This window comes from Stigmatopora nigra, chromosome 17, assembly GCF_051989575.1.
Source record: "Stigmatopora nigra isolate UIUO_SnigA chromosome 17, RoL_Snig_1.1, whole genome shotgun sequence".
Classification (NCBI taxonomy): domain Eukaryota; kingdom Metazoa; phylum Chordata; class Actinopteri; order Syngnathiformes; family Syngnathidae; genus Stigmatopora; species Stigmatopora nigra.
The window spans coordinates 7,810,491-7,826,727 of record NC_135524.1 but is presented as its reverse complement, the minus strand read 5'-3'; the positions used below and the strand labels follow the sequence as shown (position 1 = coordinate 7,826,727).

The window sequence follows — 16,237 nt, the reverse complement described above, 5'->3', positions numbered from 1 at the left end:
ATACTTTTTAAATTATTGTTTTTATTTATGTATTTATTTTTTACATCTCACTTCCATTTGGTGTACTACTTTATTCAATCATTTTGTTTACATGTTGAAAAATGTGACAAAGTTTGAACTGCTTGCCATATTGACTCGAATATAAGACGATCCTGATTATAAGACGACCCTTTCTTTTTCAAGACTCAAGTTTGGAAAAAATAATTTTTGAACACCAGATTCAATTTTTCTCCAGAAAATAATGTAGTACACCTAAAACATAGATATAACTATATATTCGAGAGAAAAAGCATGTTAATTGAATTCATTCAATTCATGAAAAAAATGAATATGTAAACTAAAGCACAATTAGATTTGTTAATGAATGGATTCTGTTGGTTTTTTTTAAATGAAAATGAACCAATCTACTGTGATAAAACAACAAAATTGCAATAACTGCATTCACTTTACACATATGTAGCATTAGAAATGTGTATAACGTCTAGACCTTGACACTTTTACAGTCTTATTTCAAAGCACAAAAAAACATTGTCTTATATTCTGGCCAATATGGTATCTTTAATTTTTTTGTGGGCAAGGGAAAGAAGCAAATGTGCCATTGTTGTAAAGCCTGGTATTTTTCCAGAAGAGTTGAAACTCCTTTGGCATGGTTGTTGAGTTTTATAGACACAAAAATAAAGTACTATAAAAGAAGACATTTGAGCACCTGTACATGAAAAACGGATTAGAAAGAAGAAAGGAATGATGATCAGAAAAGTATTAGACAGAAAATTAAAGTAATACTCCCGCTAATTATTTTTTAATGGATTTATTCTCTTATTACACAAAATAAATGAAGTATTAAAATGATTTTTTAACATTTAAATTTGAGATATATTGATTTAACTTGTTTTTGAAGAGTTGTTAGAAATTGATACGTTAAAAATGTCTTTTTTTAACCATTTATTACAAAAAGAGCACATACAAAAGGATAATATACAAGCCATGAAATAAAAAACAAAAGAAAAGTTTGGGTTTAGCAATGCCACTTTTGTCATTAGTAGTAAGAATAAATAAGGTACAAAAAATTCCACCACGCGTGAATCTAACACGTATTCGCAATGTGCTCATTCACGTCGCATACACTCATCACCGTAAATGCGCTATTGCTTTAATATTAATGATAAATAGTTCTATTTTCAGATAAAATATCCTATATTGAAAAACACTGCACAGTCACAGCTGAAACGGCAGATTTGAACACTCACACACCGACCGGATGGTGGCATACCCTTTCACTGGCATTCTTCTTTTCGGGAGAAACATTCCAACGCGACATTTGGATTCAAGCGACATAAAAGAATACCATTATATTTTTCCGATACTACTATCTTAAGCCATTGAATCAGTGCATTGAAACCTGAGAAAACATGCAGTTGTGCTTTAAAAACCTTCCACTTACTGTCAAAGTAAACAAAGGGGTGCAATTACCGTATTTTCTCGCATATAAGCCGGATTTGTAACTAAACGAAATTATGACTGACTCAAGGGTGCGGCTTATATGCGCACAAGAGTTGCTATACTCTTTTTCACCAGTAGATGTGGGCAAATTAACAGTTACAATGTTGGTTATTTTCTGTTTTGCAGTAAGACAACATTACTAGATGAATTAATAACTTATTATATTGACTGAAATAATGTGCTATTGATTCATACAGTATCTCAGAAATACCATGTGTGATGATTTTTCTAAAGTTTTTCCCTTTCAAAGTAATTTGTACTCTTATTAAAATCATGAACATGTGTAAATTGTGATTTTGAGGGCAGCTTATACGCGAGAAATTGTAAAATTCAACAATATGAAGCCGATTTTAAGGTAGTATGAGTGCCTTTTCGTTGGGTAATCATTATCAACAATCCAAAATAAGTCACCATCATTTAGTGTGCGCGCAAAATGCTGTTATGAGACAAAAAGCCTAGTTTTTTTTCTTCAATTTGGAGTGTGGTAATTTGACTATTTTTTTGTAATATCAATTCATGAGATGATTTTTGTAGGCCAAGGCTGGCATCGATTGAACGAACGCTGCCATCTTTCCTAGTCACAATGGACTGTATACATCTATTGTCCTAAATAGCAGCCATTGAGTACTGCATATACAATTTGTGGTCTACTTTTTGTTTAAATTTGATTCCAATACTCTTTATCAAAAATGACTGAAGATTTCAAATTGCATACTTAGTTTTTGGCCATTGGAGAAAAAAGTTTGGACACCCCTGGGCTAAGACTTATTGCAAATAAACTAAAAGCCATTCGCTGAGCACATTTGGGTGGCTATAGGTTACAATATATCTTTAAAAAAAAAACAAGTTTACCAGTGAAAGGGTTCCCTTATCCAAACAGTGCAAAAACAAAAGAACCAATCAAGTCCATTGCAGTTTGTCTACTAAATATCATATCACAGCATTGGCAAGTGTTGCATGGGATGGAATGTCAGCGAGATCCACAGCACCACTAGAGAGGATGAACAGGTGCAGAGGGACTTTTAACAGACAGCAGCACTAATATTAAGATATTTTTTTTGTTTGTTTGTAAATATTCCTTAAGTGTTCTCCCATACAGCTGCATGCAAAGCACTGAAAACATTGCAAAAGATGAGGTAATTGTTTCTTTTCATAGCAGTTTCCGTGTATGTGCCGAGTTAATAAATAATTCCCTTCAACTAAAATGAAAAAAAAAAAACAAGTTAAATAGCCACCATATCTACAGTTAGTAATAAATTATGATTGTTAAATACTTAAGGCATCTCAATGGACAACACCCTGTGTAAACTATGAACACTGTCATCACGGGAGGCAGTGTCGACACTGGCAGTGCACAAGACATAAAAGAAACATTTTTAAAATCCAAAATAATACACATAATGGTCAATCACAGTGCGTAAAGGGCGTCATCACATTTGGATGTAAATGCATTGCGTGGTTGTTTGTGCACTGTGAGAGAGAGGCTGCCTCCATCGCACGTCACATTCTACAGTAACACAGCATAGCAACTGGCATAGCAACCACGAGGGGGGCGGGGTCTATCACACCGAAAAACAGCCAATAAGAAGCTTGTTCTTCTTTTTCTTCCACTTTAAACAAAAAAAATTAAATCAAAATAAACAAACAACAACGTCCGTCTTTGTAGTTTCAAGCTGCCGGGACGACAAACGCATGCAGTTCTCATTCTGAAGCTCTCCACATACCATGACTACTACTACTAACTGATACTACTATACTGCAACAGTGCATGATGCGTCCGTATTATTTTTGTTTCCTTTTTTTTTTTTTTTTTTTGGCTTTGGGTTGTAAAAAGCATCCCGTAATTCATGTTCACCGGGGTGTTGTGCTAATTTGCGCGACAGGGCTGGCGCACGTGCCAGAATTTGTTTGGCAGCTCAGGTTGCAAAAGAGGGTGCGGAAATTGGTCGGAAACTTTACATTGGGGGAAAAAAGACAATTAATGACTAAATTGTGTTGTCAGAATACTCTGAAGATTAAAATGAAAACTTTAACGTTCACAGAAACATTTTATGTTAGGTATTTAAGTATTTAGGTTATGTTAGGTATTTAATTATTTATTGTATGTTAGGTATTTAATTATTTATTGTATGTTAGGTATTTTAGTATTTATTGTATGTTAGTTATTTAAGTATTTATTGTATGTTAGGTATTTAAGCATTTATTGTCTGTTAGGTATTTAAGTATTTATTGTATGTTAGGTATTTAAGTATTTATTGTATGTTAGGTATTTATTGTATGTTAGGTATTTAAGTATTTATTGTATGTTAGGTATTTAAGTATTTATTGTATGTTAGGTATTTAAGTATTTATTGTATGTTAGGTATTTAAGTATATATTAACCTTGGAATAGTTCAATTTTAACCTCGTTATATCCATATTAATTTTTCTCTATGAATATTACATTGTATAACTTTTGCAATTTCTCACAGTGGTTGGGAAACACTGTATTAATAAATGTATGGAAACAAGTAGTGACAAATTTGAAACTTTTTAGAGTAAACGTTTTAACTTTAACAGTTCTAATGATACCTAAAAAAAAAAATTTTAATAACAGAAAAAGACAGTAGATTACGCTCATCGCTAAAGGTATTAGTTGCTAAATATACAAATTTAAAGACATCCAAATCAATTTCAATTAACAAAAAAAATCATTTAAATATAATTCTCAATGTTTCCCCATAGAAAATTTCCGACAATTTTTTTGGGGCGACCCTGATTTGACTGGCGGCTCGGCAGAGCTAGCACAAGTGTATTGCAAAACGTCAAAAAAGCTGCACAATAGATTTCAAAACATGCCACGGGTGGCGTTCCCCGAAAGAAGCGACGACCCGCGTTTTCTGCTACTCTACGGTCATAAAAGGTAAACATGGCATTATTGTGTTCCGGGAAGAAGAAAAGAGGATGAAAAGAATTGAAAAAGAAAGTCAGCTGGCAATGCCACTTTAAAGTCATGTTTTCAAAAGACGTGCTACACAGCGAGGAGGCGACGACACCACGCCATTGGTTCTCAAACTCGGGTCCGTGAGCCATAGCTTGGGCATTGGCGAAATAATTACTTTCATTCCATTATAGGAAACAATGGACTAATTTTCCAGCTTTCAGCCAGTTTTCAAAATGCTTGGATTTTTCATTTTTTTTTAAAGAATGATAATATATTTTGAAATGCCAATGAGTGGGATTTTGGCATCCAGAATGAGTTGAACGTTACTAAAAGAACATGGCGTTTATATTCGGTATAATAGCAAATTAGCCAATTTCTGCAAAAATAGTCCAAAGCCTCTAAAACGGCTCCCATTGCAAATGTTGTTTTGTTCTGAAAATGGCTATCCCTCAAAACGATATATTAAGAAAAGTGTCATTTACTTGTCAACTCCACTTTTAATTGACAAAACAACTTTGTTCAAATTACAAAGTCCATTTTTGAAAGATCAGTCTGAAACTTCTATAACTGTCCACCCTTTAACAATTTTTTTCTGGAAATGTCTAGTACTCACGGGTTAACTATCATGCAGTGCATGACAAAAAGTGTTTGCTACAAACATGTCACTTTTTGACTTGATTTATGAAGAAAAATCAAATTTGTTCTTTAAAAGAACTATGAGGCCCAATTCTAGAAAAATACTGTCAAAATCTTTTAAAACTGCTTAACATGTTAAGTGTTGTTTTTCTCCAAAATGGCTAGCATTGAATTTAATTAAAGCATACACTAATACAAAAAGTTTTTTATTCTACAAACTATCTTTAACTTTGTAAAATGACTTGATCTGGAAACAATGCAATTTTGTTCTAGTAAAGTTCTACTTTTTACCTCGACAAAAACCACTCTTCTTGTAAAGACTACTAGTTTTTCCCTTGAAAAAAATAAAGCTTTATTCTCTGAACATTACAACTTTTTTTTCGACTTGAAACATTTTCCCCATCCTGAGTTGGAAATATTTTAGCCGAACCAATAAGACTACCAGAGGGCTAAAAAAATCTCCTCCCCAAATGATTCCTGGACACCAAAAGTTTGAGAACCCCTACGCCGCCCCGCCACGTAAAACAACCAAGCTACAATGTAACCCTGTGTACACGACTTGTTAGTAGTGTGTGGGGATGTGCTTGTGTTCTATAGAAAAAGAGAAAGGGGTGAACGAGAAAAGAAGAAAAGGATGAGATGATGCGATCTCTCGCACTTCTCCTCCCTCGCGTGGCTCAGTAAAAGCGAGAGTCCAAAAGAACAACGACGAAGAAAGATATCACGTCAAAAGTCAAGAGACATTTGGCAAAAGCACCCGATTTGGGTCGAGAGAAAAGTAGGATGGAAGAAAGCAGGGGCGGGGCCGGGAAACCCCGCAGAGGTGGAAAAACCTAATCAGCTGTCGGGGTTCAGCTGCGTCTCGATGTCAACGCGACAGATTGGACACTTCCTGCTGGTCGCCAGCCATTGGTCCACGCAGCCTTGGTGAAAGAGGTGCATGCAGGGTAACCTCCTGTGAGACATAAGGACGAGGAATGGGTAGGGGTCTGGGGTGGGGGGGATTGACTCTGGTGTCTCCAAGGGGGAATTTGCTTTTGAACCCAATCATGAAGCTTCGAGACAGCTGCCTTAAGCACACATTGGTCATAACCATTGTTTTGCTAAGGAAACAGCCAAAATGAGCGATTGTGAGATGCTGGACCAAAACTGGGTTGACCCAGTAAAAGATCCAAGTGAAGTCTCCCTAGCTTTTTTATTTTATTGTATTTTATTTTTATATTTTTAATGCCTTGTCATTGAAACTGTCCTTAACCTATTAAGGACAGGCTGTAATCTCTTTCTTGCTTGATTTCAAGGAGTTTCCCCATTTTTATGCAAATGTTATGAAAATGAGATTTCAAGCTTATCGTGAAAATTATGGATAGCCACTGATATTTTTTTTTTTAATCATGATGACAGTTTTTGTCAATCTCGAAATATAGATGCATATATACTATGCACTATATACTAATTTCCTAACTTTGAAATTGGGTAGTATGTAAATTAAGCAAGAAATGGGAAATTGCATATTCTCCTTCCAATGTGCCTTCTTTTTCTATTGAACTTTGGTTATTTTCTATACAATGTATATTTTTGTGTGTATATATGTTCAAGAGTCTGGAACGAATCAATTGAATTTTGGGGATTTTTTTCCGACATATTTTTGGGTGGACTAAACATCCAGGAATAAAAAAATTTGACAAGCAACTGACCTGACATCCTCGCCATCCTCCAGCATGGACAAGCAGATAGTGCACTTCTCATCCACATCTGTCTCCTCTTCTTCCCCCGCGAGCTTCAAATGCAAGGGCTTCCTCTGTTTTATGAGCAGAGGGATGGCATTTACAACAAGCCTTTCACAAGGTCTCCATGGATGTTTGTGTTGCGCTACCTTTTTGTATTTGTGCGGGAAGGTGAAGCGTTCAATGGTGGTCTGCACTGCACCTCTGCTGACACTGCCTAGCCGGTCCTCTAACTGAAGAAGCTCCTGATGGAGAGAGAACCCACTTAAAGTACTCACAATAGTTTCCAATACTAATACTTGAGTATACAGGGAGTCCTGAAGTTACAAGCAAAGTCAGATTTCAATATTAAAGTAAAAATTAATTTAAAAATCATTTTTTTTAATATCAAACCTAAAAATCAGGATGATGTACTCAGCATAATTGCTGCGAACTATCTGAAAGAGGTACTTTCGATTTTTTATCGTCAAGGCCTCATTTGAATGGCTTAATAAAGTTTTCTATTACGATTGCTCTGTTTTTGCCTCCATACATTTGCATACATTGGTCATAAAAAATGGTATATTTTTATCATTTTTAAAGTCAAGTGGCAAGATTATTGAATAAATTATGTTACTTTAATGTAAAATGCTGGTCTATTTACAAAGAATCCAAGTTACACAACAAGTTCTGGAACCAATTAATTTTGTAAGTAGAGGTACCACTGTATTGAAAAAACAAAAGCTCTGAAAACCAAAACCAAAATAGCCAACTCTCTTACCCCAGTCAGACACATGTTGCGTTTAGGGACAGCTGAGAAAACGCAGCACTCAACACATTAACATTGCCATGTGATGCATACATGCAACTTGGCTGTCCTTATTTTTAGATTAGGTAAAGCGGGGTTATTTGACTTTGACTGTTGTCGATGCAAAACTGCATTTGGCAATGAAGGTTTTTGCGCGTTACGGTTTAACTTTGGTCAAAAGACAGCATATTTTTTTACAAATGTGCATCAGAATCGCTCTTGTTTTTCGGTTGGTGTTATAAAGTTAAGCTGGGTTATTCTAGGTAGATCTATGCACTAGCTAAGCAGAAACTATGGTACAGGGGACTGAGTGGTGGATGAAAAACGGGCATTGAAAAATCCAAATGTCATAGTTTGAGGAATTATCGTAACTCCAGGACTCCATGTACCTTGTCAACTATTTGAATAGGTATTTTTTGTTTGTTTGTTTTGTTTTGTTTTACCTCGTAGCTCTCTCGCACTGCAGTGGCATGTCTGGAAGGATTGAGACTTTGGAGTGCCAACAAGTGGAGCTGAGGGTACGGGTAGTTTCGGATTTCATGCACAACCTGCCAACAACAAAACCTCTGCTTTACGTTTCTGTTCTTAAAAGTGACCGTGGCCGAGAAGTGTCAAGCGAATAGTATTTCATACGCTTTACGAAAAAACTAATGCAAAATATCACAGCAAGAACGCCATTCTCAGCCACAGATCAGATCCATGTTTTTCAAATTCTCTGGCATGTTCAGGCTTAGTTAGTCAGTTGAGAAAAAGTTTTAATTAGTTTTCCTACTTTGAGCTATTTGACCAAAGGAGGATTTCAAAGGGAATCAAATCAGAAAATCTAACAAAAGGTGACATTTTTAATTCAGTCATTCTAAGCATCTTTTAGTTTTAGTACCGTATTTATTCGGGTATAAGATGCACTTGTGTATAATATAATTTGTGATTAAATATTGGTATAAATTTTTTTTTTTTCCTCAGCTTACACCCAAGATTGTACCGGTAACTGGCAAATACTGAACACATTAACCATGACAAAACATTTATTCACAACAAACTACCAGTGTGAACACAATTCTCCAACTTTGTTTCAGTGTTTTTGGTATAAAATTTTGCACGTTGTACTCAACTAAATACGGTAGTTAATTTGAATGTATTGCAATTTTTTCTACTTAGTTGGTTAATTTGTTTTTGTTTGTACACTTTCAGCTATTTGTGTTTTTTCTTTTAATCGTAGTTTTGTTTGAGCAAATTTATTGGCGTCGCAGACTTTCAATTTTGGGGGTTGAATCAAAAAGTACACCAAAGTAAAAGACAAAACGCAATGAGTACATACCACCTGTGCGGAGGATGCATTCCTGGGGAAGTGGTGCATTCGGGGGGAAGCCAGGTAGTGCTGGTAGTGTTGGGGCAGCTGCTGAAGGTGGTATTGGGGATGAGGGAGGCCGGCATCGACACTCAGATCCCTGCCGGGTAGACATACGATTTGTTCAGTCCGCCGGCTGTGTTTTTTTCACTTCTGGGATGCTGACTTACCAGTCGGTGCCTTCGGCCAGGTATCTGGGCTGCTGTGTCACTGGGTGCGGGGCATGAAGTGCTGGGGAGTACTCATAGCCGGATCGCAGTCGATGGGGATTGAGGGGAACTCGTTCTTGGGTCCTCCTGTAGGCGACGGCTTTGTCATTAATACGAGTTTAAAACTAAAATCTGTTCGTTTTGGTATTAAAGGCGCTTTTCTTGATTGCTGAAACCAAAAGTAACTGTGTTGTTTTGTTACTAGACTTACTAGACAAATACCTAGTATAATATCCTTTGAAAAGTGTTCTTGCTATATATTCATAGGGGCTTTGCTTTTGAATTTCCTTGGTGTTTTTTTTTAAAGAAAACAAATGACCCTATAATACATAGATGCCAAACATTTTTTTTATTTGCATGCCATATTTTAGGCAATCAGAACCCATGTGGTCCAACTAGTATATTTTGGGTCTAACTCTAAATACTTAGTTGACTAAGTTCCAATCCATTTTGACTGGGATGGGCAATTAAATAATTTGCAATTATGGAACAATTAAACAAAACATTGATATGATAAAGAAAAACGAAGACGGTGTTTCGATTCTGCTCCCAAAAAGGAGTTAAAAAGAGATCTCAAAACTGTGTTATTGGACGAAAATGACCTTTATCCAGGCAGCAATAATTCCTCAGAAATTAATCTGGCTAAATCAAGACACAAACGTACCTGGAGTGCGGAACAATCCGCCGGTGTTGCGCTTCTAGAAGCTGCTGCTGGATGAGGTATTGCTGGTGTAAGGCCTGAGGTAGGAACGAAGCCCCCGACACATCCTGGAACTGCGGGGAGGCGGTCAGGGCGGCGAGGGGTGGGTGGTGTGCAGGTATATGGGCGGCCAGGCCCGTTTGAGTGGGCTGACCGGCGTGTCCTAAAGAGAAGTCGGTTGAGACGGGCGCCTGCGGGGCGCCCAGGTGAAAGTGTCGGCAGGAGGTAGCGTGGCTGTGTTGGTGCCTGGTGAAGTGTGCTCCTGTGTGGTAAGAAAACATTCATTTTGTTCTTTTTAAAGTATGATGGAGGATGGGCAGACCTTTTAGGTCGCAGACAGACGGAGGCCACGTACAGTAAAACACTGTAGGAGTTTTATCTAATCCAGATAAAAGCTCAGGAAAAGCCTCTATGTTAGTCTCTGACTGCCTGACACATATGTCTGTGCTCGAATGTTTTCTTCCTTTTGCGCTTATGGATTAAAGTGAAAAACAATCACTTGACTTAAACTTTTTTTTGTGTTTGGGACCGCCCCATCGCTCAGAAAAAAGATTGAGACCCTCAAAATGTATCCTCCCCAGACCAAGCCCAAGTTAAGAATGTGCTCTACTATTTAATTCACATGGATTTAAAACCTTGAAAAGTCTTAAACATGGATAAATGACTGCTGTCTCCAGCCGGGTTCACTTTGCAAATGAAAATTAACACATAAAACGAACAGAGCCTCCTGCATCCCTATCTTGCAGAGGATATAAAACCCCCCACTCAATCCTCTCTCTAATGAGTCCAAGCCACATAATCAATGAGAGTGAGCGAGAGTGAAGAGATCGGAAGGTTGAGAGGCGGAAATATTATTTCCAAGTAGCTCACTGAGAAGCAGGGTCTGCTTAGATGGTCGTCATGGCGACACGTCAAGCAAAAAAATACGCGTGCTTGTTACGACACGGACTGCGTGCGACATCGATCGAATCCCGTTATACCCAATCACCGCGCCGTCAAGGACATAATACAATGTTGCGCGCGCTGGCACAATAAAGCTGGGGTTTCATTCTGACAAATTTCCAAGACGTAGAACGGACTTGCATCACACTGAGAGCTGTTTCTAATAAAGTGACCGATAACCTTCATCTGAGCAATTGAATCAGAAATGTCAGACTTGGTGTTGCTGATTGATTAAAAAGTCAGAGTGTGGCATTGGTAAAGGCCTTGTAAATATCAAATCATTAGTCTCTGGGCATGAATATTTGACATATTGCAGTGGTGCCTGCAGTAACAAGGCTTTAATCTCCCCCTTGGATCTGATTGGCCGAGGGTAAATCCCCCACCCGTGGACCCTACAAACGATGGCATGTCCTCGCTTGAGTGACGGCTTAAAACTCCACCCCTGCTTGACTGCTGCAGTCTGGCATGAATAGCCCACTACTCAAAATCCCCCCTCATACACACACACACACACTTTCACTGCAACTACACAATCACACATCCTCTTCCTCACATAATTCTTCTGTCTGCCGCAGCCTACTTTGACACACAATGCTTTATCTGTCTCCATCTGTGTCACAAAGGCAGAAACTAATAAATAATATTGACATTAATGACCTTTAAATAAAAATGTCAACGAGCAGGTGCAACTATGGTTCGAGATAGGCCTGCCGCGATACAATAATTGATATATTGTCTGATAAAAACATTGCAGATATTCCATATTATATATATATATATATATATATATATATATATATATATATATATATATATATATATATATATATATATATATATATATATATATATATATATATATATATATATATATATATATATATATATATATATATATATATATATATATATATATATATATATATATATATATATATATATATATATATATATATATATATATATATATATATATATATGTGTGTATATGTATATGTGTATGTGTGAATGTGTATAAATGTTTAGTCTATAAACAAAGTAAATACAACACATACTATTTTAAAAATAATCATAAATATTCTTGGAAGAAAAAAAATCAATGCAAGACATTAACTGAAACGAAACGTTAATTAAAAGCTTGCTGACTAAGAACGTGAAATCGGCGAGAAACCCAACGCCATTTTTGTTCTGTGCCAATTCGAGCACATCAAAAGCATTGATTTGATCCAGAATTAATGCCATTAAAGGGTGCATGTTAGCAAATTGGAATCCACATTTTTTATGGTCATTAAATTGGGGGAATGAATGAAAATCATAAGAAAGCTTTCATAGTACTCTTGCAAAGACCAAAAATGGAATCGGAGGGTTTCATTCACTGCTTCTTGCATCTTCAAGTTTCCTACCCTAGAATCTGTAAGAAACAAATTCCAATTAAATTTGAGAATTACATTCATTTGGAAATTTGACTGTTACTACGGAGAACCAAGAAGTGGTCATAAACAAAATGTCAAATGCGGGAACACCTTCACTTGAAAACAATCTATACTCCAAAGTGAGTGTTGCATCGACTGTCAGGGAGAGCTGAAAAATGGCGGCACATAAAGAGTGAGGGGAAATGTCTCAGTGACAGCACAGTGTGGAGGAGAGGTAAAGTGGGAGAACCGGCAGTGGGTGGGGGGGCGAGCAACATGGAAGAATCAGCAAAAAGCACACTGAAGGTTAGGAAGAAAACTACAGTCTTTATTGGAAAATATTAGTATAAATATAGGCGTGGCACTGTGAGATTAAAAAATAAATAAAAATAAATAACAGTCATTTGCTCCTGCATAAGCACAATAATACCATGCAAATAAAAAGAGCCAAGGCCTGACCATGCTACTCTGGAGGGTAAACACAACAGAAGCGGCATCCAATGAGTAGATGTGTATGCTTTTTACAGCACGGTTCGATACAGCAGGGATATTTCTACACAAGAGAGTACATTGGAATCTGCTCTTCCATGTGGTGAAAAGAAAAATGATCATGCATTAGAGGAGGGGTGTCAAACATAGGGCCCCGCGGACCGGATGCAGGCCCGTCAGGGGAACGTGAGGCGATCCGGCCCGCTGGGTGATTCTGCCAGACGGGCAGCTCATTCCTATATATAGTGGGTCAATAGAATTTGGACATTGGTGCCGTAAAACCAGTTTCTTGATTTGTTTGATGGAGTGGGTGTTTTTAGCCTGTCACTATGGCGCTAGACGTCTGATACTTTGTGAGTGGGAGGGGTGAATGAACAAACGTTGACTCACCCCACCCACTCAAAATAGATCAGACATTTAGCGCAGTCAATGGCAGCCAGTGAGTTAGCTTTGAGCTGGTCCACCCCACATGTGATCTTATTAAAAAATAGGTTTGACATCCCTGTATTAAGAGGATCTAGTCATACAACAACATGAGGTAGAAAATAAATAATTGAGGAAGGGGGGAAAAACTGACATTTTGATTTGAGTTCTTGTATCAAAAGGAGCTCTACAGCAGTGCAGGAAACACATCTCTGTAAAATGGATAGTATTTTGACGCAGGCTTTGCATGGCCAAAACATCGAAGGGGGCTTCGATGAGCAGTTTAACGTGCAAATTGGATATGGGAACTGACAGAAATGGGCGGGGATGTTAGATAAAGACACGCCCACAGGGAGGAGACGGGGTGATGCTGTTCAGGGCTAGGGGCCAAAATGTATCCACTTTACAGAAATTTACAGCAGAATGTCATCTACAAACACATAAAATGGAAGAATCACAATGTCTAGTAGCTAGCGTTGGTTATTTACTAAAGACACTTAGGTATGTAAATCAAGACTCTGAGAGATGTTAGTTTCTACCAAATTGTTTTAGGGCCACAATGAAGACAATTAAAAAAAATTAATAAGATTTATATGAAGCAGGGAAAGCAGTTTTAGTTTGTGGACAGTATTCATATTATGAGCCAAAAATATATCATTTTGAAATAAAGCTGTTGTATAATTTTAAGATTTTATTGGACCATTTACCTGAATTGGGAAGTTTTATGGGGGACAGCAGAGGAGTGGAATTTTTAGATAACATTTACGACTTTGGTATAGTAAAATTAGGACAAAACTCAAAAGCAATGGAATTTTTAGATAAAATTTACGACTGTATAAATTTAATATTAGGACAAAACTCAAAGGCATGACTTTTTTACATAATTTATTATTTAATTTTTAAAACAGTACAGTGCGCGTTGTACTCGGATAAATACGGTATTAACATTAAGGGCTGTCTTTTGTAAAAGAAGGTCGCCATCTGGCGGACAAAGTCAGGTTTTATGTCTCCCATTACACATATTGGCTGCGGAGGGGACATTTTCAGTGCAGTGTTTCAATGGGATTTGTGTATAACGCTCACCTGAATTTTGCTTCAGTTTTTTGTGCCTTATATGCGAATAAATCCGGTTAATACAGTATTATTTTGTTTGCATCTTTACTTGATTCTCATATTCCAGCTTCAATCTGATGGTAATAGTTATGATTGCCCTTTGCATGTGGCCATAAATTCCTTGGTAAGAAACACAACAGGAGATATATAAGATTGAGGTCTATGTTGTTGTTTTTTTGCCAATGTTATCTTAAGATGAAAGAGGAAGGAGAAGAAAGATGAAGAAGAGGCAGAAGAAAGAGGTTGGTTTTGATCCCTCCACAAAAATAACAGATGCATAGAGAAAAAAACAGGCAGAGGCCGTACACGGGCAGACAGCAGCAGATGATCGTTAGCTACACAATGGAGAGGAGAGGGGACACAAAGGTCTGAGAAATGCGGAATGTGGAGCCAGCCTCGATACTATGGAACAGGGGAAAAAAGAAAACACAAATAAAAGCACAATGAAATCATCGGTGCCACACTTGTATGCATGTAGTAGTAGCTTAGATGACAAAAGCATCCCCTCGTTACCAATACGATATTTGGAACACCTACTGCTATTTTCACTGGCGTATTTTTAATCATTTAAATGACGCAAGTGGACGCCGCTGGTAAACCGATGCATACCCATCACTTCTCTTTTTTTTTAACGATCAGCGATCTCCGCTTATAATTATTTTGTCTTTGAGAGTGACCGGTACGACCATTCGTAGTTTTTTCCTTAAATCTAAACGAAATAGCCATTTTTTGCACGAACACGCTTAGCAACGCAGCTAATGTGGCATCGGATTGTTGGTTAGCAGGTGTCAGCTGTTGACAATATTTTATTGCCGAAAATATATTTATATTTTAGTGAGATCGGTGGAGTTGCTCAATTCATATTGAAATGAAAGTATGATCGAAATCGGTGTCACGTGTGATCGTACCTCTATTTCTCACCGAACCGAAGACGGGAAGAACCAGATATCCGACATGGACCAACACCATCCTGCGTCCTCCTTCTTTGTTGAGGCGAGGCAGACAGATGGTCCATGGAAGTGATCCCCTCTAGTCGCCCCCCTTAGCCACCCTGAACACGAGCCTCACGCAAACACACGCACACACGCACACACAACTCCTCACTGCAAAGATAATATATCTACCAATCAGCACACCCAGCGCATAACCCTGTACCAATGCGCTGTCATTCTCTTGGCTTTCTCATCCGGCTGAACCAATGGCAGCGCTCGATCCTCTCCATCATAGACAAGACAAATCCTCGGTTTACGATGCAATTCAGTTCGCATGGTGGCCGCATGAGCAGAATTTCAAAACAAAATGTGTAGAGAGTTGTAGGTCATGAAACATTTCTACCCGAAATATTCCATGTGATCTAGGATGCGTAATTTAGGGCTGGTGGTTCGGGTCTTTGGGTGTTAAGGGGGCACGGGTGGGCGAAGGCATTATATCATTTTCATTATATTATATAATAGTATTATATTATATTTAGTATTATTAGTAGGTATTTCTGAACCCAACCACATTTTATCTGTCACTCTGCCACTGTAAACCTGTCAATCAAAAGTTTCATCAGTTCATACCCCTGGTCCATGTTAGAACAATCTCACAGAAAACTCTAAAAACTAGAATGCAAACAGCCTAAAAGTGTCTCCCGAGTGCCTTGAGGCCTGGGGGTTGAAGAAACAGATGGGCACAGGAGACCAAGAGGGGGGGGGGGTCACTAAACTCTCAGTCCCATATGTCGCCGTTACTCTTCCCAGACTCCCGCCTTGAGCCTGCAGGGAAATAACAAAGAACCCTTGTGGGACAACACACACACACACACACACACACACACACACACACACGCACAACCCTAATGGATAACTGTAAGTGCATATATCATATCAGTCGTAAAGCCCCCCTCCTGATTATAAAAAAGGAAAATATCCACTTCTGAGATTTAAAAACAAATAGTTAAACATTACTTGCTGGGGTTGATATGGATTGGAAAACGAAAAATAATGCTTGTTAGGTAAAGCACTCAAGATATTTAATTTTAATGTTCGA

At 37.7% G+C, this 16,237-nt stretch overlaps 1 protein-coding gene across 3 annotated transcripts; it reads right to left on the bottom strand.

Annotated features, from left to right (window-relative positions):
- Positions 1–4,084: 4,084 nt before the first annotated feature.
- Positions 4,085–15,343, bottom strand: ark2ca (arkadia (RNF111) C-terminal like ring finger ubiquitin ligase 2Ca). 3 transcript variants are annotated; one of them, XM_077737728.1, is made up of 8 exons: positions 15,115–15,343; positions 9,792–10,089; positions 9,089–9,214; positions 8,889–9,018; positions 8,014–8,118; positions 6,933–7,028; positions 6,754–6,857; positions 4,085–6,014 (listed from the first exon to the last, which is right to left on the bottom strand). In XM_077737728.1, exons 1-8 carry the CDS (start codon positions 15,173–15,175, stop codon positions 5,897–5,899), a joined length of 1,038 nt encoding a protein of 345 aa, XP_077593854.1. In that variant the 5' UTR covers positions 15,176–15,343; the 3' UTR covers positions 4,085–5,896. The 3 variants fall into 3 exon arrangements, with proteins under 3 accessions (XP_077593854.1, XP_077593855.1, XP_077593856.1); XM_077737729.1 differs by having other exon boundaries at positions 9,792–9,990; XM_077737730.1 differs by lacking the exon at positions 8,014–8,118.
- Positions 15,344–16,237: the final 894 nt, after the last annotated feature.

Bases quoted from the DNA above. Each gene is read 5' to 3' on its own strand.
- ark2ca (XM_077737728.1), bottom strand. From the start codon at position 15,175: ATGGTGTTGGTCCATGTCGGATATCTGGTTCTTCCCGTCTTCGGTTCG. The intron at 7,029-8,013 runs GTAAAACAAAAC...TCTCTCCATCAG, and splicing joins CAGTGCGAGAGAGCTACGAG to GAGCTTCTTCAGTTAGAGGA. The intron at 6,858-6,932 runs GTAGCGCAACAC...CTCATAAAACAG, and splicing joins TCCCGCACAAATACAAAAAG to AGGAAGCCCTTGCATTTGAA.